This window comes from Leptodactylus fuscus, chromosome 3, assembly GCF_031893055.1.
Source record: "Leptodactylus fuscus isolate aLepFus1 chromosome 3, aLepFus1.hap2, whole genome shotgun sequence".
Lineage (NCBI taxonomy): Eukaryota > Metazoa > Chordata > Amphibia > Anura > Leptodactylidae > Leptodactylus > Leptodactylus fuscus.
The window spans coordinates 226,431,260-226,456,973 of NC_134267.1; the positions used below are offsets into that span (position 1 = coordinate 226,431,260).

General features: G+C 42.5%; 1 protein-coding gene across 1 annotated transcript; it reads right to left on the reverse strand.

The window, feature by feature from the left end:
• Positions 1-6,941: 6,941 nt before the first annotated feature.
• LOC142198274 (cytochrome P450 2K1-like) lies at positions 6,942-22,310 on the reverse strand. Its single transcript, XM_075269234.1, has 10 exons — positions 22,082-22,310; positions 17,295-17,491; positions 16,892-17,054; positions 15,050-15,199; positions 14,237-14,397; positions 13,011-13,187; positions 12,721-12,862; positions 11,381-11,565; positions 9,505-9,646; positions 6,942-7,765 (listed from the first exon to the last, which is right to left on the reverse strand). The coding sequence occupies exons 2-10, from the start codon at positions 17,466-17,468 to the stop codon at positions 7,587-7,589; spliced, it is 1,473 nt and encodes a 490-aa protein (XP_075125335.1). The 5' UTR covers positions 17,469-17,491; positions 22,082-22,310; the 3' UTR covers positions 6,942-7,586.
• Between the last annotated feature and the right edge of the window lie 3,404 nt (positions 22,311-25,714).

Consider the following 25,714-nt stretch of genomic DNA (forward strand, 5'->3'; position numbering starts at 1 on the left):
GAGGAGTTCGGTGCTGCCAAATAAACGTCTGCGAAACTCTGGACTAATGAAAAAATGGGAGAAGGAGTTTACTGAGAGCTCTTTACGTCTAATGGGTTTTCTGATAGAAGAAGAGCAAAAGAATTTGGAGAAATCAACCTCTGAACTCAGAGATATGATTGAGGCAACAAAAAAATTCTCTCAGGAACCAGATTTTGACAAAAAAGAAAAATCTTTGCAGAACAATATTGAGCAGTTTGTGACACAGATAAAAACTAGGAAGCATTTCCAATTCCAAAGAGATTTGGCTGAGTTTAGAGAGAATAAAGCTTATGATCATTTGATGGAGGAAAGGGAGAAAAAAGATATGTCATCTTCTGAATATGAGACTTCCGATAGTGAAAAACCCAAGAGACCCCCCTATAGAAACACTAGAAATAGGGGTAGAGGTGGGCAAGGTCCTATGTCCAAGAATGATAGAAGGAAGAACAGGTCATCGGAAGCTCCTAATGCTGGGGAAGGGTCGAGTAGTTTTTTAGGTCAAGGCCCACCCATCTCCCAATATCTTCTGAGGGGAAAAGGGGACTCCACAAAATAGAAAAGATAGATGAGATCTTGGATGATACCCAGATTATTAATCTCTCGAAACATGTATTATCTAGGGATGAAAAATTATTGCTTTCAAAGGGATTGTCCTTTGTTCCCACTAACAAATTTAGTGAATTCGAATGGGTAAAAGATGTCAGCCTTTTCTGTAGGAAGTTAAGATGGGCTAAATATATGGGTCTGGTTAAACAAAGGAAATGTGATGACTGGGGAGTGGATATTGAAGATCTGCCTGGCCTTGAAACCCTAGAAGATCTATTTAGAGAGGGACAGGGAGAGGTTGTCCCAAGACCCAGTACTGATTTACGTCCAAGAAGCACTAAGACACCTCCTGCTTTTGATACTGGACATATTGATGCATTTGAATCTCTAGTAATCGAAGAGATAAAACAGTTACCCCCCGGTAGATCAGAACATTTAAATCTTCCAAAGACGCAATTGACAGCTCTTAAAGATCTTGAAATGGATACCAACCTGATTGTCAAAAGTTCTGACAAAGGGGGAAATGTGGTCCTCATGGACAGACCCATGTACATCAAAATGTGTGAGGACATTCTAAAATTTGAGGACTCATACAGGATCTTGGAAAGTGACCCTACAGATCTTTTTATTAGGGAACTAAGCAATATATTATCAGAAGCCTTGGAGTCTGACCTAATCAGTAGGCAGGAATATATGTTCATGTTGCCCAGGAGACCACAAATAGCCACCTTTTATTCTCTCCCGAAGGTGCACAAGGGGGTGGACCCGCTGAAGGGGCGTCCGATAGTCTCGGGCATAGGAAGTGTAACGCAGAACATTAGTACATATGTTGACATTATTTTAAGACCCTTTGTCACTGCGTTGCCTTCCTATGTCCGGGACACGATGGACGTCCTGAGACAGCTGGAAGATCTGGTCCTACCCCCTGGCACCTGGGTGGCAAGCCTCGACGTTGAGGCTTTATATAGCTCCATACCCCATGATCTGGGGTGTGGGGCGGTTCGGTATTTTCTGGAGCAAAGAAGGAACCAATTATCATCCCATAATGACTTTGTTCTTGGCCTTTTGAGATTCATCCTGGAGAGGAATTATTTCGTTTTTAACGGGCGCTTCTTCCACCAGCTCAGGGGAACAGCGATGGGGAGCCCTGCGGCCCCCACATATGCCAACCTGTTCCTGGGCTGGTGGGAGGAGCGCCTAGTTTTCACGGACACAATGGATCAATGGACGGGGCACATTATTTTGTGGCTCCGTTACATTGATGACATCTTAATTTTTTGGGGAGGTACATCATCACAATTTGTGTCTTTTGTGGAAGCTTTGAATTGTAACGAAATTAATCTAAGGTTTACATCTGAAATACATTCAACAGAGATTGATTTCTTGGATCTGCACATTAAGATTAATGAGGGGGGCACACTGAGTTCCACGGTTTATCGGAAACCCACCTCCACGAACAATCTATTGAGGTGGGATAGCTTTCATCCTCAATCCCTAAAGAAAGGCATCCCTAAGGGACAATTTTTAAGGATGAGAAGAAATTGTTCTGAGGAGGGAGAGTTTAATCAGAAAGCGTTGGATCTATGCAAGCGTTTTGGACAGAGAGGGTATCCACTGGATACAGTCAAAACGGCGTTCGATTACGCCTCCTCATGTGACCGTAGTGAACTGTTAGTGCCCAAACCCAAAAAAGAGAACGATGGGTCCATTAGGCTTATTGGCACCTTTGACAGCAAACATAAAGAAGTGAGGGACATTATTAATAACTACTGGAAGGTTCTGCAATTGGATAAGGACATCAATCCTTTTTTGACTTTGAAGCCCACTATTATATATAGGAGAGGCAGAAACATTAAAGATCATATTGTACATAGTCATTTGGGAGTACAACAGAAAGACGGTACATGGTTGGATAGAAGTATTCCTGCGGGAATGTTTAAATGTGGGGGTTGTAAGGCCTGTCAATATGTTAAGAAAGGTGCTAGGTTCCAAAGTGCCAAGACAGGGAAATCCTATGATATTAGGGAGTACATTAATTGTAAAAGTAAGGGAGTTATTTACCTGGCAACCTGTAGTTGCAATAAGAACTATGTAGGTAAGACTTCCAGAGAACTGAGACGCAGGATTTTGGAACACATTGGCTATGTGAACCGTAAAGAGGATCAACCAATAAGCAGACACCTGTGGGAAGAGCATAATGGGGATCTCAGGGCTCTATCCTTTCAGGGAATTGAACTGGTAAAGCCCTCCATACGTGGGGGGGATTTTGACCGCAAACTTTTACAACAAGAGGCAAAATGGACATACCGCCTACAATCTGTCAAGCCGGATGGCTTGAATGAAATCATTTCATATGCATCCTTCATTTAACATGTTTTTGTCTTTTGGAGGTAGATTTTCTCATAATATGGTGTATGGTAGATATGGTTCTGCGATATCTGATCGTTTTACCGATATACCGCGGTAATCGTCTATTATGCATGGTGGGATACCCCCTAATAATAGTGGATATGGACATTCTTTTTAACAAGCTAACGTTCAGGGTTAATTTGGTCTGTATGTGCGATAAGACCACTATGATCGGTGATACGCATGTACTTTTCTAATATCAATTTATGTGAGGTTTATCTGATAGATAGGGTGGGTCTGTAGTTTCATAATCGTACAAGTAGATGTGAGACGTCTTTTCAATCTGACAGTTACTCAGGATATGCGGGTCATGTTTTGGAGCCGTTTTTAAGATAACTATTGGATAAGGTATATCTATTCTGATAATGTTGGGGACAAGTATTCTAAATTAATAAACAAATTTAGGGTTAATAATAATTTGTATATAATAGCTGGGAAGCCCTGCATTCTTAATAAACTGCAGTGCAGATGTGGCATTCTGTTGTCCAACATTAAGCGATCTATAGGAATAAGGCACCAGTTTGCTTACCGTATGGGTAAAGTTTAAATATAACATCTTTGTGACCATGGGGTGTTACTGTCCTTTTGAAATCTCTGAAGCGTCACCCGAAGTTGTATTGTATTAAGGGACACATAGAGTAAGATCGGGAGACGTGCGATTCACTGCAGACTGGCAATCATCTAGCTGGGTACGGGGATAAGCGTCTCCGTTACCATAGTTACTGAGCGTCCCGCTCGCTGACCAATCATTGACGAGGGGCGGAGTCTATGACACGCCCTCAGCCATGGGAGACGAGCGGGAAGGCGGGTAAGTACGCACCTTTTGTCCTGGGTATAAAGGGACTCGCTGCGGCGCTCTGCCTTCGGCTGATAGAAATTATCCGTGCCTACCATCAGGGCACGGAGAACGGTGGTTATAACCGCCATAACTGAACATCTAGGCTGTGCTATTAGAGCAGGATTAGTGGACTCGGCAAACTGGGGGATGGTAGAATCTGCTGGAGTGAATATTGTTGCAGATAGTCCCAGTTGATAGGAGTTCATTACCGACGCGGTATCGCATTAAAACCGTGGGGTGTATTTACATAAAAGGTCTCCTGAGGAACCCCGATAACAGGGGGGAAACGCGTAGAGACGCCTATTTATTAGATATCTGCTGGTCATTTGAGATTCCAATTATGCCATCAGCGAACTTACTGTGCTGCTGGCATGCAATATAGAGACATAGTAGCTAGATATATATTTGCTACAGACAATCTTGTGGCAATAGCAATATTGATACAAAGTTACTTTATGTCTCTCTGAACTTGCAAGAGCTAAGAAGCAGTCATATATTACAACTCAGCAGTCAACTAGTCTGAGATGAATTGTATCTAATTGATCCTCAGAATATATAGACTGGGGATTGGAACTAGCACCCATTCAATAGTTTATGACTACAGCCATGCTATTTATATGCAATACCTTGTAGTAGTTTTTTTTTTTTTTTTAAAACACCCATTGAATAGGGAGTGTATGAGAGGCTCTCATACGTGTATTTGATACCCATTGGTGTTTTGAAACAAATGGTGCATGAAAATAGATTATTTTTAAAAAAAATTTTTGTACCCAGGGAGTTATTTTTAATGGTAATATCAATAAAGATTAGTTTTTAAATGCCAATTTTTCTTTTTTGGATTTGCTATAGGAAAGAAAGATTCTAGTGGAAGTTTAGATTCACAATTCTATCTCATGTTATAGCCGATGTTCCTAGCTTTCAGATGAGATGGAAACTGCAAATCTACTTGCAGGTTTCATCTCACTGTAACACTTTGTGAGCTCTCCCTCATCCCCTTTAATAGTGCTGACACTGTGCGGTACCGCTGACTTCTTTAGTTGACAGCTGTGATCAGCAACCCCTTGGACAGCTGATCACTGGCTTATTTTATAGCCCATGTTCATAGCTTCCAAATGAAGTTAAAATTGTGACACTATTCACAAAATTCATATCACAGTATTAGTACCGTGTTTCCCTGAAAATAAGACAGTGTCTTATATTAAATTGTCACTCTAAATATAGGACCTGTCTTATTTTCGGGGGGTGTCTTATTACACCCGGCAGTCATGCCGGCACTTCCTTAGTAGAGTGTCAGCATGACTGCCGGTTGTAGGTAGTGTAGTGTAGGGGAGGGGGGAAGTTATCATACTTACCTTTCCCTTCTTCCTAGCAGCGCTGGTGCTGCTGTTCGTCCTGGAAGTGGTGAGCGGGGCTTAGCTAGGTTTTGGGGGGCGGGGCTTAGCAAGCTCCACTTCACTGACACAGCAGCCGTGCTCTGTGCTCCGTGTGCACAGGAAAGCCGGCTGCTGCCTCTTCTGTATGGAAGCTGCTGTCTCTGCCTCTGGGATGAGCTGGGAGAGCTCATCCTACAACAGCAGAGGCAGCAGCCGGCTTTGCTGTTCACACGGAGCACAGAGCATGGCTGCTGTGTCAGTGAAGTGGAGCTCGCTAAGCCCCGCCCACGAAACCTCCGCTAAGCCCCGCCCCCCGAAACCACGCACACCACTGCCGGTCATGTCTTTTTTTCGGGGGATGCCTTATATTAGGCAATTCAACAGAAACCCCCCGCATGCCTTACTTTCAGGGGGTGTCATACTTTCGGGGAAACACGGTATGTATGAGCGCTGCCCATTCTTCAGCAGTACAGACAAGCGAGGGACAGATGGAGCGATATCGCCATCTTTTTTATGTGATCGCTGCGATCAGCGACCATTTGGACAGCTGATCGCTGGCTTATTTTGTAGCCCATGTTCCCAGCTTTCAAATGAGATGAAAATTGCAACGCTGCTTGCAATTTTCATCTCACTGTAAAGCTTTATGTGAGCGCTCCTCCTCCCCTTCTACTGTCGCGTCATAGAGCAGTACCGCCGTGTTTTTTAGTTGACAGCTGTGATCAGCGACCGCCTGGTCAGCTGATCGCTAGCTTATTTATTTTAAAGGGCAGACTCTTGGCTTTCATATAAGCTGAAAATGGCAGCGCAGCAGGTACCGCCCCTAACTCACATGATCGCACTGTTTTCTGTAAAAGACTGATTATCCATTCTAGCGAGTGAGACGCTTTCCCAAGCGTCTCATGTAGCTATGCTTACTCTTCACGTGGTTTATCCAATAGGAGTTAGGGGCGGTACCTGCTTCCACGCCCCCCTTTTCACTGACGTGTGATTGGTTAGCAGGGAATTCCTCACCTCCATATAATCCGGCCCGATGGCTTAACATTGCGGACGCCGGCACCCACCATCAGGGTGTCGGTAATTGAGGTTTTAACAGCACGTTTTTTGTTTTTGTGGGGGTTAATTAGATTTTACCTGAGATTTTTCTCCTGATGAACCCAGGGTATCATGTAATCCTGGGGGAAACGCGTTGAGAAGTATTTAGTATTTAAGGGGGAGAGTGCAATTGTGTATCTGGTTTAGGTGAGAGAGTGTGATTGGGCAATAGACAGAATACATAAGGCAGAGCTGTTAGGCTATCATCAGCTGCCCAATCGCGCTCCAGTGCCTGGCTATCAGAACTAATACTTACTGCCACCCCTATTTTACCGCCGGATCGTTGGTCAAATAGATATACATATATATCCTGGCCTTCAATCTGTTTTGGTAATCCCCTATCAAGTGCAGACTGGAATTAATACATTTATGTCAATCATTGGGTTTGGATAGAGGTTGGATACCCCATTTCTAATATCCTAGGGAATGTCCAGCTTTTAAACAATCACTAGTCCCCTATATGTTCCAGAGACAACCAATAGACGCTACACGCTAAGATATACCAGGTGTGGTCACAAAAAAACAAGCCTATAGTGATACACCTGGTGTGTTTGTGTCTAAATATCACTAGTGTCCCCGTTTTATATGTCTTTTCTAATACCTTATCATAGGAAAGATATTCCAATGCGAAATGACACGTTTATTTTAAATAATGTACACACTTTAGGAATGAGGTTTTTAATTAATAGTCAATAAAAATTGAGTTTTATCGTTATCACATTATTTTTGCCAATTTTTTTCATGATTCAGAAAATAGACCATTGTTACTTTCTAAAAACTGTGACTGGGGCTTGTTAGATGCCCCCAGACATGCTTCCCCTGCTGTCCCAGTTGCATTCCAGGGTGTTGTCCTCATTTCCTGGGGTGTCATAGTGGACTTGGTGACCCTCCTGAGTCGAATGGTGGGATCCCCTGAAACAAAGCATTTTCCCCCATAGACTATAATGGGGTTCGATATTCATTTGAATAGTCGAATATTGAGAGGCTATTTGGAACAAATATCGAATATTTTACTGTTCGCTCATCTCTAGTAACAATGTCATGCAAGTGCACCTCAAATACTCTTAACTCATTGGGCCACTAGCCAACTAGGAGGAGTACATTTCCCCCATTGTTATTGGAACGACACTTTAGGTCATCAAGTTCTAAGTACCTAGAAATAGGTGTAATGAGAATAGGTGGACTGCAGACCTGTAATACATATGAATATCCAATCAAGATACAAGTTGGCGAGATAGCGGAACCTTGTTCATGGTAACACTCCTTCACGTGTGAATTTTCAAGGTGTAATAGTTGATACTCATAGGTTATACACGGGGTAGAGCACATATCTTATAGGGCACTGGAGAAGATGTGAATGCTCCTGCAGGGGTGAGATCTAGCGTGTCCCCAGGAGGAGCCTGGAACGTGAAGCTCTGCAGTAGTCTTGTGAAGAACAGGAACAGCTCCATTTTGGCCAAGTTCTCACCAGCACAACTTCTCTTACCTACAGCAATGAAACAGGGGGTAAAGGATGAAAGTTGAGCTTCTTTTATGGGTAAATCATACTTACAACATTTGTCAATTTAATCTCATTTATGGGGCTAGTGCTACAATATCATGTGCAGGTCCCATACAGACATATTCCCTAGTCCAAGAAATTTAAAAATGGAAACATGGGAAAATTATTTCTGGTTACATAGATTCCCCTTAGACAAATGACACTATAAAGTTCCTTAGATGACCCCAAATTATTCCCAGGTGCTCCTGGACTTCCAAGTATTGAGTAGTGGATAGTCACAGATCACTGTGCATTACTAATAGCAGATCTGATACCATAAGTCTATTAGAAAGAAAATTTAACAAAATTAGATTTTTGGCACTTAAAGGGTAACCTGGTCATTGTACATGTAACAGAGTACATATAACTTCAGTCTGCTCCCCTATGATTATTTTGCTTGACTAAAATTGATTAAATCTAACTAAACTGTCCTCTCCTGTAACTCTGTAGTCCTATTGGTGTTGTTTTTTGACTGCACAGAAGAAATTGCTTTGCACCATGCAATGATAACACATCTTTCCCCTGCTTGCAGAATCACAAAATGGCTCTAGTTCTTCCTGTGCAATATCCTATCTGCTGATATGACATTAGCTCTGTAACCATTCCCCATACTCCTTATGATTGGGTGAGAGGCTCTCAGGGGATACCAGAAACCTGTCTAGGTCATAGATACATAGGGACTTAGTTCGAGATAAATTGCAAAAATTTAGATTTTGTTAAAATTAAAAGTTTATAGGGGGCAAATCATCCCTTTTATAGGGTTGAGCCGATTTTGACTTTTCAGGATCGATTTTGAAATCCGAATTTCCAATCATTTTTCATTTGAACCCGATCTCGATCCCAATTCCGATCCCAATACAAGTCAATGGAATTTTTTTACTAATCGGAGATCGGATTTTAAAAACAATCCTATTCACTATACAGCATGGAATCTAACAAATGAACATTTAAATTGTTAGAATCCACGCTGTGTAGTGATTTGTTTTAATTACTAAGTAGCCAGAGGATTTTTTTTAAATCCTCTGGCTACTTAGTCCCCCCTGGTGTCCACTTACCTGCAGAGATGGCTGGTCCGGTGCCCGGTGTTCTCGTTCTTCTTTGCCTCCCAGTTTAGGAGAGTGTGGGCGGGTACAGGGTGGGGAGACGTGACATTTCCCCTCCCAGTACCCGCCCACACTCTCTTAAGCCGCAAGCCCCACCTTCTTCCTAGCTCTTTAACACAAACCTGGGAAGAAGAAGAACGAGAACACCGGGCACCAGACCAGCCATCTCTGCAGGTAAGTAACTACTAGAGATGTTAGCTAGTCTCCCATTAGAATGAAAGGAGGCAGCCGGCGTGCAGGGGGTTAAGGCTGTGTGTCGGCTGCTTCCATTCATTCCTATGGAACCGCAGCGGAGCCTTCACACTGAGTATACACTCTGATCAGAATGAGCACAGTGTATACTCAGTGTGAAGGCTAACATTGTTAGCTTTTCCCACAATGCTTGGCCAGTAGCAAAGCATTGTGGGAAATAATCACCGATCTCGATCCCTCCTAAAAAGATCATGTTCGGAATTCCGATCGCGATCGTGAAATTTTCTCGATCGCCGATCGGAATCCGATCTTTTCCGAACACGATTGCTCAACCCTACCCTTTAAGCATTGTGAGATTTGCGGTAGATAACGCCTGATAGAATTACTCACCTGCTGAGAATGGCATGAACGCTTCTTTCCTTACAAAATTTCCACTGGAATCCAGAAAGTGTTCCGGATAAAACTCCTCCGGTTTAATGAAATGATCCTTGTCGTAGAGTACGGAGGTCAGTAGTGGAATCACTTGGGTGCCCTGGAGGATTTATTGTTTGCATAAGTCAAAATTTCAATAGAACTTAATGGAATTAAATATTGTAGTTACATCATAGTTCTCGAGGCAATTTTAATGTATTAGAAATAAAGGTTATATTGTATTTGGCATTGTGGAGGTGGGGTCTAATTCACCCTTTAGCGGATGTATAACTTTGATTAACCCCTACCTCACTTTGGGCATTCATATGCATATGTAATACTTTTTTTTTGTTTTTTAATTGGGCACAAATGTGTAGTCTACCATAAGAAACAGATGGTAAAAAATATTATGTGAATGTTCCACAGCAAGATGGCAACAAATTAATATGGACGCTATTCTTTTTGACCACTGGAACAAAATTTACTCCCACAGTATCAATGAATGTGAATGGTTTCATGGGTAATTGTGCACCCACTAGCAGTCAATATGCAGCTGTCGCTATATGGTACTGCTGCTATTTTTGGCACTGAAAGGGTAACCTGCTCAGTGTACATGTAACATAGTGTACTTGTAACTTCACTCCCTTGTAAGACTATTAAAATGTTTTTCCAGAGCAAATAATTGATGACCTATCTTTAGAATAGATCATTAACCACTTCTGGACCGCCCCTAGACTATATACGTCCGGGAAGTGGTTGCCTAGTTCTGACAGGACGTACCGGTACGTCCAGTCAGAACACAGCAGCTGCACGGAGATCGTGCAGCTGCTTTCACTGGGAGCCAGCTGTAACTTCAGCCAGAGCTCCCACAGAGATGGCAGGGAAGATTTATTACCTCCCCTGCCTTCTCGATTGGTGTGTATACAGCGCTCAATGAGCGCTGTATACACGGCTATGGACGCAGCCATAAATCAGCTGCCTTCTGACCCGGCGGACACGTGATCCGCCGGGAGCAGAATCTAGCAAAAGCTGCTGGGTCCTACAGGACCTCAGTATACTGTGTATACAGCGTGCAGGAGGCTGTATTCCTCCTGCAACTAAGGCTAAATGTACCAGCCCCAGTTATAGGGGAAATCAGCCTCCAGTACAAAAAAATAAGAGATCAGATGCCCCCAAAGGTCTCTTATCACCTTATGGGGACACAATCTGAAAAAAATAAAAAAATAAAAATATAATACGCTAATAAAACATCGTTATTAACGGTTACAGCCCCACCCTCGACGACAACATACAAAATAAAAATTACCGTAACGGAGAGGAAAAACTATATTATAAAGTTTTTCAGTGACACTTTGTGGTATTAAATAAAAAAAAATAATAATAAATTGAAAACCAGACACAATTTCCCTCCTATTTTGTTTCTATTTTCCTGGATATACAAAAAATTAAAACACATTTGAAAATAAAAATAACATGAAAATAAAGCCCTATGTGTCCCCGAAAAAAGACGCAAAAATTAGTTGACTGAGACATACGAGAAAAATGTTATAGACCTCAAAACCGCACATACAAAATAAACCTAAAATGTGTCTGGTCCTGGACCACAAATTGGCCCGGTACTGAAGTGGTTACACAAATATAGGCAGGGGTCCGATACCCAAACCCCAACAAACCAGCTGTTAGAGGACACAAAATGCTCAACCCGATGCTGCAGCCTCTTCAGCGCTCACCAGTCACAGCAGTGGCTATACTTGGTATTGCAGCTCAGCATAGTCACTTGAACGAGACTAAGGAGAGGTCATCAATTAAAAACCCTGGATAACCCCTTTAATCCTCAATATTTCTTCTTACTTACCTTGGGCAACAAATATCCCCTGAAATTAACATCTTGAGTGGTAGCGTGGGGCAGGTTGGATGGAATAATGTTTCCAAATCGTTGAATCTCATGGATGACGGCGTCAGTATACGGCATCTCTTTACGATGAGTCGCTCGGGGCTCAGCCGACCCAATAACTTTCTCAATCTCATTTTGGACCTTTCCTATTTTTAGAGCAAATAAAAATAAAACAATAAGTAGAAAAGACAATTAGATATGAAGTTGCAACACTAAGTTTGTTATATTTAGTGCAGGAGTTGACAATTATTGTGAAATCACAGGTAGAGATTCGTGAACCAGTTGGTAATAAGTTGAGTATGTTACAAATTTTCCAAAAATTTCAGGGGCTTGCCACTGATATAGCATTGTTACAAATGTTATGTCATTGCCACATGAGTGCGGAGGCCGAATTTTTAAGCCCAGTTTTTGTTCTTAAAAAAACCCCCTCGTCTTATACTCGAGTCAGCCAAATTCTCTTTTTTTTTTTTTTTTTTTTTTTAGGAGGGGGGTCTATGACCAGCCACAATATTAACGTATAAAATCTCCCATAAAATAGTGCAAAAAAAAAATAAAAATTTCTAAATCTCTCCTTTCCCTAGAATACTTAAAAAACTAGAAAATGACTGTGAAACACATACACATTAGGTATCCCTGTGTCTGACAGTGCCCGGTCTACTGAATATAGGGGATCTGCAGTGCTCCTGTCCCATCGAGAAGGGGTTAATAGGAGCACTGCAGATCCCCTATATTCAGCCAGGCTGAATTCCAAGTGGGGGAGGGGGAGAGAAAAAACCCCAGTCCTCAATCTCAGGGAAGGGGCAGACAGACAACCAAAACACCCCCTCCCCTTCCCCAGCACCCAGCAACTACTGCACCCAAAAACTCCGGCCATTTTAATTTTTGAAATTTTCCAGTAACTGCTGCATTTCCTCCCCTTGGCTTATACTCGAGTCAATAAGTTTTCCCAGTTTTTTGTGGTAAAATTAGGGGCCTCGGCTTATATTCGGGTCGGCTTATACTCGAGTATATACGGTAATAGGTGCCCAATCAGTCATGTGGTGTCATCAAGGAGGCCACAAAAGGACCCCAATGGAGCACCAGGAAAGGTATCAGAGTTTATTAATTTTCCACACCTCCCCTGAAGAGACTCCATAGTATATTAGTGGAAGTTCTGTTTCAGTCCGAGTCCTGATAGGAGAACCTCATGAATATTTTCACAAGATTTTTTGCAAGCTTCACCCATCTCTACTCACAATTCCTGCGACCATCATGTGACTTCATTGATAATATGTTATCACACATACAGTTTGGTCTCTTACTTTGGATTTCTGGATATTTCATCATCAGCAGAAGACCCCATCTCAGGGTGGTTGAGGTTGTCTCCATGCCAGCGCTAAAGAGGTCTGTAACGAGCATTGTTAGGTTTTCATTGGTGAAGTATCGATCAGGATTCGGCTTTTCCTAAGATGTAAAATGTATCAGATTAGACGTTAGACCCCTGAAGATTATGTATGAGGTTTACCTATAGTCCTAGACTAAATAACAAATAACACATTGTAATGTGTGAGATGAGAAATTCTGCTGTCACATATGTATCAGTGTTTGTTACCTCTTGTTGTTTGACCAGGAATGAGTCGATAAGATTCCTCTGGTCATTGACATCCAGTTGTTTCCTTTGGCTGGTGAAGGTCTCTCGAATAAACGCATGCATCTCCTCTATATTCCTGGCCACTGTATTTTTGACTGTAGAACACCATCGCATCACAGATGGATATGAGTTATACAGCTGCAGGGGAAAAAAATCAAGGATGGATGTAGGAGGACCAGCAACATTCTTATATTCTTTGTGTTTCAATTCCAGACTATTGTCAGGATCTCTGATTTTTGTTTATGAATTGATATTTACTGCACTAGTATAAGGCCCGGATCACATCTGCATTCGGTATTCCGTTCGGGGAGTCTGCTTGGGGACCCCCTGCATGGAAACCTATAGGCATTAAAAAGCGGTTAGCTAAGAAGCCACATGGACCCCATAGACTATAATGGTGGTTTCCACATGAAACATGCAGAGAGAAAAGTGCTGCTTGCAGCAGTATAAGTTTCCATTTGGGGGTCGTGAAGAGGACTCCCCAAACAGAATAGTGAACCAAGACTTATTCAGTTCAGTGCAGTTTACATTTTCTTGGATATTAAATAAAATAAAAATATGAAAAAATAAAAATAACAAAAATAAAGCCCCATCAGAGGCGTAAATACCAGGGTAACAGTGATTGATGTTTTTGTTTTTTTAATAGGCCGTTACCTGCTGGAGTAGCCCCATCAGGTAATGGGACCTAGTTACTTATTGATCCCTGCTCCTGCACAAAGCCGCTAATACTGTGCGCAGGAGCCACTATGGGACATAATAGTGTGTGCAAGGGCCACTATGGGGTATGATAGAATGTGCAGGGGCCACCATAAGGTATAGAAGGGGCCACGGTGGGGGATATAAGTGTATGCAGGGGCAACAGTGGAGAATACTAGTGTGTGTACAGGGAGCACAGTTGGGCATAATAATGTGTTATGTCATGGGGGGCCCAAGTCAAAATTTTTCTTGGAGGCCCAATCTTTGCTCGTTACACCACCGAGCCCCATGTATCACTGAAAAAAAGCAAAAATTATTTGAATTGTCCAAATGAAAAAAATATTATAGCCCTCAAAAGTGCATGTATCAAAAAAAACCCCCAAAACTAATGAGTCTGGTCCTGGTCTGAGTACTAAAGTGGTTAAAGATAGTCCATCAATGTTATTTTCCCCAAAAATCTTTTAAAGATAATATAGAGTGGAGCTACTCACCGTCGCCATTGGGCTTCCGATTAATTTGACATTGTCATTTGCAATGTTTAAGAGCTTTAGAAGTGTGGGGTCTTCATAGTCAAAGCGGTGACTCAGTAGGATGGAGACGATGATGTTGGCTACGGCAGCATTTATGATCAGGATGTTATTAAAGGGCTCTCCTGGAAATACAATGAGGAGACAAAGGTCATAAGAATATTAGGTACATCATTGATAGCTTACCTAACTGGATGACTTTTTGGGATGTCTTGAGTGTGTACTATAGGAATAACAGTGTTACGGACCATTATATGACTTGTTATTCACCTTTTGTGCATTATTAAAGAGCATTCCTTATTATATTAGTGTGCAGTAATCACTGCACAGCTGATCATGTGACTAATAGGGTTGAGCAATTGGAATTGGAAAAGATTGGATCCTGATTGGCGATTGAGCTGGAAAATGATCGTAAATTGAATTTTGAAATCTCAAGATCGGCTCAGTGACTTTTCCCATAGAGAAGCATTGACTATGGTTGAACAATCGGGAAAGATCAGATCCGATCGGCGATCAAGCAAATTTCATGATCGAGATAAGGATCGGCTTGAAAATGATCGGAAATCTGATTTTAAAATCGATCCTGAAATCTCAAGATCAGCTCAACCCTAGTGACTACAAGTCAAGGATTGACCTTAGCCAGATGATGGACCTCCAGAAAAGTTTCCTTTGGTGGGCCTGTTGTGTTCCATTTCAACATTCCCTACTATTAATAATAGTCATTTTGATTTAAGAAGAAACACACATTCTTAAAGTATAATGGAAACATTCACCCACCTCTGAAAGATCTGAACTTTTGTACCAAGAAATTACTTTCTTCAGAAATCTTGTTTTCAATGGTTTCCTTTCCCATCCCAAAATCTCGAAGTGTTGACAGAGTAAACCGTCTCATCACTTTCCAGTTATCATCGTATGCAAAAATAACTCCTGAGGATGTTACACAACGAAGGAAAAATAATAGACATTGTTACGGAATTGCTAGGACAGCAATTCCCCTGGGGTGGGGCACAAGAGACAGTGAGCCCTAAGCTGAAGCCCCCCACTGTCCCTTCCCTATTGCGAGGCCCTATCCTACGTAATAGGCGGCAACTCGGAGACGATCCCTTCCTATATATGTGATACACAAAACGCAGACAAGACAAACAACAACAAAGGGAGGTCAGCTAGCCAAGGGTCAGGAAACAGTCGAGCGATGCAGTGCCAAATCAGAGTCCAAAGAATAGTCAGTAGGGAAAGCCAGAGGTCAAGGATTAGAATACAAGTAATAACAGCGACCAAAAAAGCAAGTACACACAAGGCAATAGCAATCACTGGTGTGACTGTGAACCAAGACTAAATAGGGAGGAAGAACCCGCCCTGGAGTTGATAGGAAGGCAGGCTGTCAATCACAGGGCAAAGGCTAAAATTAACTGTTAGAGGAGCAGAGAGAAATGAAGGTGAAGGAGATGGCTGTGGTGGAAAATCAATTACCAAGGTGAAAGAATAGGACAGTGTTCAGACAGTGCAAGAAAAACCCAAAGGAATAAATCACAGCCGAACACGTCTCCTGCGCCACAGTGTGCGGCCGGATGATGACGCCAAAGCCCGGACGGGCAAAGATGTTACAGACATATAAGATGATGACCAAAACTTTGCCATGATTTAGCTTAGTCTTCTCAGAATGAGACGTTACAAGGATGTTCTACTACAGTTACTTAGGTTTATCCCTCAGTGCTGTCTGATATTGTAAGATTATACATTTCTTCTCTACAATTTTTATCTTATGCGGATTCCGAGTCAGGAAGATGGCAACTTTTTGAGAAGTGGGGTAGAATGGTAAGAGGTATTTTGATAGAGGAGGAGAAGAACGTTACTGTCAACCAGTCTACGAAGTCTTGACCTATTCCCAAACTTATTGGTGGATTTTCTAAAGTAGTTACTTAAGCTTTCTGGCTATAAAAAGTCACAATGTATGACACTTGACTGATTTTGTGTGAAAATGTGCAACTTTTTAGACTCCACCTAGAGAACTTTCCCGAAAGTGGTTGTGCTGGGTCAGGGATTTGAATGGCTTCCAATGAGCATATTATAGATGGGGGGATATGTATCATAAGCCAGTTTTGCTGAATCCTTTGTTGCCTAATATGCACCATATTTATCAAATGAATGGAAAGTTTAGGCTTTCTATCTTGAGATGTTACTCCATATTCTTTGGAATATTACTGTCTAAAGCATCCAGATATTTCCTAGCACAAGACTTTTAGAGCCATATACCTACTCATTACCATTTGGCAACCCTAAACCTGTTAAATTTCCCATCATCTTGGCAGTAACGCCCTGTACAATGGGATAATCGTCCATAAGAACAGCCTTACCGCAGCTGTGGAAATGGAGATGCCCAATTATACAAGGTGGGCACCGTGTTTCCAACCACTGCTGTGTTGTCCCATATTTTGCTCTAAGTATGACATTCTAAGGTCGATGGGGACTTAAAGATCAAAACCAAGACAAGCAGACTGTCTCAAGTTGATCTCAAGTTGACCTGAAGTTCTTGAAACCAGAAAAACCATATCAGATCGAGATAAAAATGGGAACGCAATTAATCCTTCCACCAATCATTGCTCGTCATATGATCTTTACCATGTCCTTTTATTATTTCATGAAAAAGTGGAACTTTTGGTCTTCCCGAAAATTCTTCTGCATGATTGACAAGGGCGTCTTTCACTGCTTCATATCCGCATAGTACAACAGCCTTCTCTTCTCCTAATTTTATTGAGTACACTGGTCCGTACTTCTGAGAGAGCTACAAAGGGAAGCAGAACATTCTGACTATCTGACACCAAGGCTTTGCACAAACTTTTTACATATACCTTGTTAGGGAACCCTACTTAGGTATCCAGAGCTTAGAACCATGGCACGGCATATGAAATCCACAAAAACTTACATAAAATGGAAAAAATTTTTAAACATTTACTCTATGTACTGTACTGTACGTAGCATATTATATACAATATTAGGATACAATACCCATACAATCTATTACCTGATGAAGGGTTTGATATGGTCTCTTCAGGTCTAGCATGTGAAGGTTTCCAATGATGGGTAGTGGTCTAGGTCCAGGGGGCAGCTTGTAAGGAGCATTTTTCCGTCCATAGAAAAATAGGGCAACAAACAGGCATAAAACGATAGACAGAACCAATATGGTGGGATCAGCCATGATGGTGGTGGCAGGAGAGGTTTCTAGTAGAAGATACATAGAAACAGGATTGTAAAGGTAAGAGATGATATATTAAAAAATCATCACTTGTCCACTCGGTTATTACATGAACAAAGTATTAGACTTAATCTTATAAACACTTATATTTCTCCAAAACAAAGGCTACATTCCAGTATTGAAATCCGTTATGGAGATGGAGGGGAAATTTCCAGCTAGAAGATGTGAGTTTGGTTCTAGGTTTAAGACGGTGTACAAATTAGATCCAGAGGGATATGAAGAATATGCAAATCTGTCTCCCAAGATGTATACAGGGAGACAGTGCCTATATTATGCTGCCCTCTATGGGAAGCACCCTGAACATCATGCCTGACTTTCCCAGAAGTCTTTACTGCTTAATGCGGGGTTATAACCAAATCAATTTCTCAGCTACGGACGGCACCGTTTCTGTCTGGTTGGACTTCATCAGCGCAGCCTAGAGAGAATTGATTTGGTAGAAGTGAGAGGCTGAGAGACCAGATTATGGGGATAACATCCATACTTAGGGAGAGACCACCTTCTCAGGTGTGTGGAGACTTATACAGCCATAGTTGCTCCACTGCAAGGGAGTTCTCTCTAGGCTACCAAATCAGTTCTCTCTAGGCTGCGCTGATGAAGTCCAACCAGACAGAAACGGTGCCGTCCGTAGCTGAGAAACTGATTTGGTTATAACCTCGCATCATGCAGTGAAGACTTCTTGGAAAGTCAAGCATGATGTTCAGGGTGCTTCCCATAGAGGGCATCATAACAGAGGCACTGTCTCCCTGTATACATCTTGGGAGACAGATTTGCATATTCTTCCCATGTTCCCTTGCAGTGGAGCAACTATGGCTGTATAAGTCTCCACACACCTGAGAAGGTGGTCTCTCCCTAAGGATGGACGTTATCCCCATAATCTAGAGGAAAGTGATGCTTGGGTAGAGCCAGTCAGAGCTGATCCATCAGTTGTAAACCTCTCTAGAAAATCCTTTTTTTCCCAGCAGTTGAGTCATATTTTCTTAAAGGATCTTCTTAAATGGATCGCAGAGCTGACATTTTTCTTAAGAAAGTATCCTTAGCAGTTTTATCTAATGCCATGATGGCAGCCCTTCCTTTGTCCTGGGCTCTGAGTTAAGCCAGTTGGGAAGAGATATTCAAGATGGTGCCCCAAGGGAAATGGAGCTACTTTATTCACTTGCTGACTTTTCTTTAGGTAGGTAGCAAAGACTCTAGCAGTTACCAATGCGGCAAGATGAGCCAGTCGGAGACATTTTTAAAGCAAATTAGGAACCTGAGGCCGGAGGTGAAACCTCCTGTACAGGTCTGGGACTTGTCCGTTGTGTTCAATGCTTTGACATCTCATCCATTTAAACCTATCCAGAACTTTGACCTTAAATGGTTATCATGTAAAGTAAATTTTCTAGTGATCATTGCATATGCTAGAAGCCTGGGAGATCTACAGGCCTAGTCTTCAAAAAGCCCGCACCTAAGGAATCTGTCCAATGAGAACTTTGCCAAATTTCATACTTCTTACCAGTCTTCTATCCTCATCCTGAGATGGAAGAGCGGATACATTTTTATACCTTAGATGTCAAAAGAGCTATTCTGACCTACCTGGATGGAACCAAGATTTGCGGAAAAGAAGAAAATCTATTTGTACTTTTGTCAGGCGCTAATAAAAGGATTGTATCCTGGAAAGACACATTGGCCAGATCAATCAAGTCAACTATTTTGAAGCTTACAGATTGGCAAATCTCTCTTTGTCCTCTACACCATAGGCACATTCTACACGTTGTAATGCTACTTCTTGGGCTGAAAATGTACAAGTATATATCCTGATATTTGTAATGCTACTTCCAGGAGCTCTTCTTCTACCTACAACAAACATTATCATCTGGACATCCACTTTGAGGATCCAGCCCTTAGCATAGTAGTATCTAATACAGCTTTCAAATAATGATCTTCCCCTCACTTGGGTTGCTAGTTAGGTCCCATCTTTGCTGCCACAGGATGAATATGAAATCCTAAATTGGGTTTTATCTGAAATTTTGCTATCTTTGCGTCCAAGGCAGTACAGTGTTACGGTTCTGTGTGTATATATAAAAATGATAATTAACACAAACACAACCGCTAAACTGCAGACACTGCAGTGAGGTCCACAGGCCCAGATGGGCAGCCGTCTGCCTGAATGCGCACTGGCAGTTAACTGCACTGGCAGTGGTGTCTGTGCGGTTCTGGTGTGAACTAACTGCAACAAACTCTCACCAGTTAACTTCACTGTGAAAGTAGACTTGTGTATACCTGCAGGATGAAGCCGATTGAGGCCTAGCAATAAAGATCTGTGAACCTTCAGCAGAGAGCTAGACTCAAGCACCTGCTTCACAGGGAAGGCTGCCAGGGGTTAAACGTCATCCCTGTCAGCAACACAAAGGACTCCACAACATCTTGGAGCCACAATACAAATGTACAATAGGCCCTACAGATTCCCACTGGCAGAGCCAAGGAATCATAACTAGATCCCTAGCACTGACAACCTGCCATTAACGGGAACCTAGCCCTGATCTCCTGTCTCAAGTATTTGTAGTCAAAGTGTGAGCACCGGGCGGGCGTCGGCTCACACTGTATAAAGGCTAGTCCCCGCCCAACAGGGCGGTGGCCATGACCTCACCGATCATGCTCAGTATGGGCAAAATGGGACTTAGCCTCTGAGCGGCTCCAAAAGGTCCGAGCATGCTCAGTGGGCTGAAAGATGGACTTAGATTCCAGACACCTCACTGACGCCGAGGGTGAGGGTTGGATTGGCCCGCAGGTGGACGGGAAGCCTGCGGGACCCGATCCTAACACACAGCAAATTAAAAATGAAGTAAAAAAACTCATCCAGTAAAAAACACAAGGAAATGGTGAAAAGGGGAGGTCCTTACACCAACAATTAACTGTTTCATAGCTACCAAGGCGGGCTGGTCCTAAAAGGAATCGAAGCCGGGGCTAAAGATCCATCTGTGCCGCCTGGGACTCGAAGAAAGCAAAATTTCAAGTAAAAACCCAATTTTGTATATATACAGTACATAGATTTACCAAAGTCCGACAAGTTATATGATCAGGTCCATCAAACATGAACTTGACTTTTCTCTCTTTTGTTCTCATTTTGTAGCTATTGCATATGCGAGGCTCCCAATGGATTGTTATTGTCCACTGATCATTTTCTTGAGCAGTTCAACATAGATGAAGACATCCCCCCTGCCCTAAGCAAAACACATTGGGTCGGACAGTACCCCCATCATAAAAATGGCTTTGTAGTCCTCCTATATGTCCAAGGATAATTGAAATAGAGTATACTTGCCTAATAGACCTAAGCTGTAGGTCTAAGATCCAGGTCCAAGATAGGTATATTGGTATAGTGTAGGGTCCCATCTGATTGAGGTCACCTTGTTGGGGTAGATGGGCTCACAATTTGATCAATTAGTATGCTAAGAACCTCACATTTCTACACACAATGATCATAGAGGTAGTGCAGCCTATACCTATTATTATACCAAGCAGTGCCGTAACTATCACCATAGCAGCAGAGGCAGCTGCCACAGGGCCCGGGACATTAGGGGGCCCGGTGACAGCCACTGCGTTTTTTTAAAAAAATTTTAATAGGCTATTACGAGCCCAATTTACTTACTGACCCTGGCTAGGCCGGGATCGGTAAGTGACGCCACGGGCCCCACAAACACTATCATTATACTCGGGGGTCTTTGCAGACCCCCAAGTATAATGATCGGAGGCCCGGGAGAGGTAAGAAACATAAAAACACTGTTACTTACCTGTCCACGATCCTGCCAGGCCTCCTTCCTAGTTGTCTGACGTCACAGGAACCCAGCCTGCGTCCCGGGTCATGTGACGTCCGACGTCATTGAAGAAGGATGGCAGCAGACGCCGACAGCGTAGGAGCCGGGGAACAGGTAAGAAACCGTAGTTTTTTATGTTTTTATTCCCGGGTCTCCGATTATTATACTCTGGGGTCTGAAAAGACCCCAGAGTATAATTGTTTATGGGTGTCCACGGTGGGACATAGTACTGTGTGCAGGGGCCACTATGGGGCATAATACTGTGTGCAGGGGCCACTATGGGGTATAATACTGTGTGCAGGGGCCACTATGGGGTATAATACTGTATGCAGGGGCCACTATGGGGCATAATACTGTGCGCAGGGGCCACTATGGGGCATAATACTGTGTGCAGGGGCCACTATGGGGCATAATACTGTGTGCAGGGGCCACTATGGGGTATAATACTGTGTGCAGGGGCCACTATGGGGTATAATACTGTATGCAGGGGCCACTATGGGGCATAATACTGTGTTCAGGGGCCACTATGGGGCATAATACTGTCTGCAGGGGCCACTATGGGGCATAATACTGTGTGCAGGGGTCACTATGGGGCATAATAGAGCGCGGAGGAGGGGGTCGGTTGAGGTCGTCAGTTGGGGAGGGGGGCCATGTCAAAAGTTCCCCACGGGGCCCCGCCCTTCCTAGTTACACCACTGATACCGAGCTTATATCTATTTATCTAAGTATTGCCCCAAGTATGAAATATTTCTAACGCTGTCCTACCTTATATGCTGCAGAGGTCAGTACGATTCCTCTATCAGTCCCCGGTAATGTTTACATGGATAGTAGACCGTGTCCTGCTCTCCAGCTTCATCCGCCAGTTCTGTTTCATATTACCCAACACGGAGACTGTATACAGATATCTGTGAGCCGTTCGGGTGCGGAGCCAATAGAAATTACAGGGATGAAGGTTCAGTCAAACAGGAACAGTAAATGATCATTGCTCAAATATTATATCATTTCTGGCACATTTACAACCACGTAAGCACAAATAAGGATCACATGACCTCAGGCGCCGGCCAAGTTGGCTTCCTTACAGGTTGCCCTCAGCCAATCATCAGGGACTATTGGCATGAGGTCACAGACGACCTCTAAACCCTGACATAGACATGTGCCATATTGTGGGGATGCAAATAGGAGAGCAGATCTCAGACAGAGAAGTGAAGAATAGTAAAAGACAGACTGCAGATACGTTTTTGCATCAGTGTCAGTGCGGCACACTTAACCCCTTAAGGACCAGGCCATTTTTTGCATTTTCGTTTTTTCCCTCCTCACATTTCAAGAGCCATAACTTTTTCATTTTTCAGTTCACAGAGTCACATGATGGCTTATTGTTTGCGGGACAAATTGTACTTTGTAATGGCAGCATTCAATAGGCTGTGCAAGGTACTGGGAAGCTGGAAAAAAATTCAGAATGAGGTGCAATTGGCGAAAAAATGCATTTGCGCCATTTTCATATGGGTTTAATTTTTACAGCGTTCGCTGTTTGGTACAAATGACATTTTACCTGTGTTCTACGCGTCAGTACGAACACGATGATACCAAATTTATATCGTATTTGAAATGTTTTGATACTTTTTAAAAAATGAAAAACTTTGCAAAATAGAAAAAAAAATTTGTGTTGTCATGTTCAGACCCCTGTAACTTTTTCATATTTCCATGTATGGAGCTGGGTGCGGTGTCTTTTTATGCGGGACAAGATGTCGTTTCTATTGATACCATTTGGGGAAAGATCTGATGGTTTCATCACTTTTTATTCAATTTTTTATAGGAAGCAAAGTGTTGAAAAAAACGCTATTTGGCTATTTTTATTTTTTTTGCCGCTACGCCATTAGCAGTACGGGATAAATGTTTTAATAGTTCGGGCATTTTGGAGCGCGGGGATACCTTATAGGTTTATGTTTAATGTTCTTTATTTACTTTTATATCTGATCTAGGGAAAGGGGGGCGATTTGAACTTTTATATTTTTTAAATTTTTTTAGTACTTTTAAAAACTTTTTTTTTCTTCTTTTACATTTATGATCAGACCCCTTAGGTACCTTGAAACCTGGGGGGGGGGGGGGGGTGTCTGACCCATGCAGTAATACTATGTCATGGGTCGCTTACTTGTGCAATTTATGAAGCAGTTACACCATTTTTCCAGATTTTATGCTGTCCTCATTCTTGCCTTTGCTTTTTGATGAGAAAAGGAGGGCTTGTCTAAATGGAGATCCTTTTCACACTATATTTATGACTTGCACCTTTTTAAAAAAGGAGCAAAATAAGGCACAAATGCACCAATAAGGGGAAACATACACATGGCCGAAAAAGATGCATCTGCTCTAAGAGCAGGTTCACACCTGCGCCCAGTCTCCGCTTTAGGGTTTCAGTCTTCTGCCCGAGAAACTTGATAGGACGGAAACCCTGAGGTCAGTTTTCAAACCCATTCACTTGAATGGGCTTGCAAAGTGTATATACAGTGTATACAGCAGTATATAGTGGAATATAGAGTACATACAGTGTATACAGCAGTATATAGTGGTATATAGAGTACATACAGTGTATACAGCAGTATATAGTGGTATATAGAGTACATACAGTGTATACAGCAGTATATAGTGGTATATAGAGTACATACAGTGTATACAGCAGTATATAGTGGTATATAGAGTACATACAGTGTATACAGCAGTATATAGTGGTATATAGAGTACATACAGTGTATACAGCAGTATATAGTGGAATATAGAGTACATACAGTGTATACAGCAGTATATAGTGGAATATAGAGTACATACAGTGTATACAGCAGTATATAGTGGTATATAGAGTACAAACAGTGTATACAGCAGTATATAGTGGTATATAGAGTACATACAGTGTATACAGCAGTATATAGTGGTATATAGAGTACATACAGTGTATACAGCAGTATATAGTGGTATATAGAGTACATACAGTGTATACAGCAGTATATAGTGGTATATAGAGTACAAACAGTGTATACAGCAGTATATAGTGGTATATAGAGTACATACAGTGTATACAGCAGTATATAGTGGTATATAGAGTACATACAGTGTATACAGCAGTATATAGTGGTATATAGAGTACAAACAGTGTATACAGCAGTATATAGTGGAATATAGAGTACTGTCACGGGATGGTTAGAGTCTATACTATACGCAATGTGTAATATATATTTCATGTGGAATGTATTCTCTAACCTGTTGTATACATCAATGTGTAGTTGGCTGATTGGGGTCTAGTGTGTTAGCACATTGTATGCAAATACCTCTAACTAGTGAGGACCAGTGAGGACAATGGGTGGGTGGAGATAATCTGATCAGTGTCTCCAAGAAGATGTTGGATGGTGCATTGTCCATAGTAGACAGGGAGTCTGCTCTCCTTGGTATAGGTGAGGGGGAAAGGATCTGTGACTCAGCCCTTCCCACCCACAGATATAGGTGTAACAGTCTTAGTATATAGTTGTAGTGAGCAGTTAGTATGTGTTAGCCGGCCTGTGCACAGCTCTGCAGAGAGCCAGGATTTAGTTACAGGACCCAGGAACCAAAGCTATCATTGGATTGTGACTTCTGTGGACTTATTGTTATTACGGTTGATGTGACCGCCGCCGGCTACTAACTTTGTGGATTACAATAAATTGCTGTTGTCTCCCGACCTCTTGCGTCCGTGTTGATTCAAAAGACCATCCGGAGGAAGACGTATACCTTTGCTCCGTGACAACTGGTTGGCAGCGGTGGGATCAACAGCGGACAGCGAGATGGACTACAGCAGCCCAGCGATTAATGGAGCCACAACCTCAGAATACAGGAACTGGACTATGGCAAGTCTACAAGTAAGGGCCCGGGAACTAAACCTGAGTTACCAGGGAAGAACGAAAGATCAACTGATCGAGGCACTGGAGGAGATGGCCCTGCAAAGCGACCATGAGGAGGGCTGCCCCCAGGAGACAGTAGAGATACGGGAGTGGCAGGTACAGACGCAAAAGAGCAGATGGGTTGTTTTGTATGAGGAGGAATTGGCAGTGCTGGGGCTAGGAGCAACTGCAGAGCAAAGTAGTAGAGCATTACAGAGGGCTCAGGAAACGGAGAAGGAGGAACAGAGAATGGCGCATGAAAAGGAAAGAATGGCGCATGAAAGGCGAATGGCTGAGATAACTACGAGGAATTATAATCAAACGCCGACCCCCAGCCCAACAGTGAGAGAACCACCATATGTCTCCCATAAACACTTCAAGACCTTTGATGAAGCGGCTGGGGATGTTGATGGATATTTTCAGGACTTCGAACACCAGTGCCGCCTGATGGAAGTCCCAGAGAAGGATTGGGTCCGGTATCTGGTGGGGCACCTAC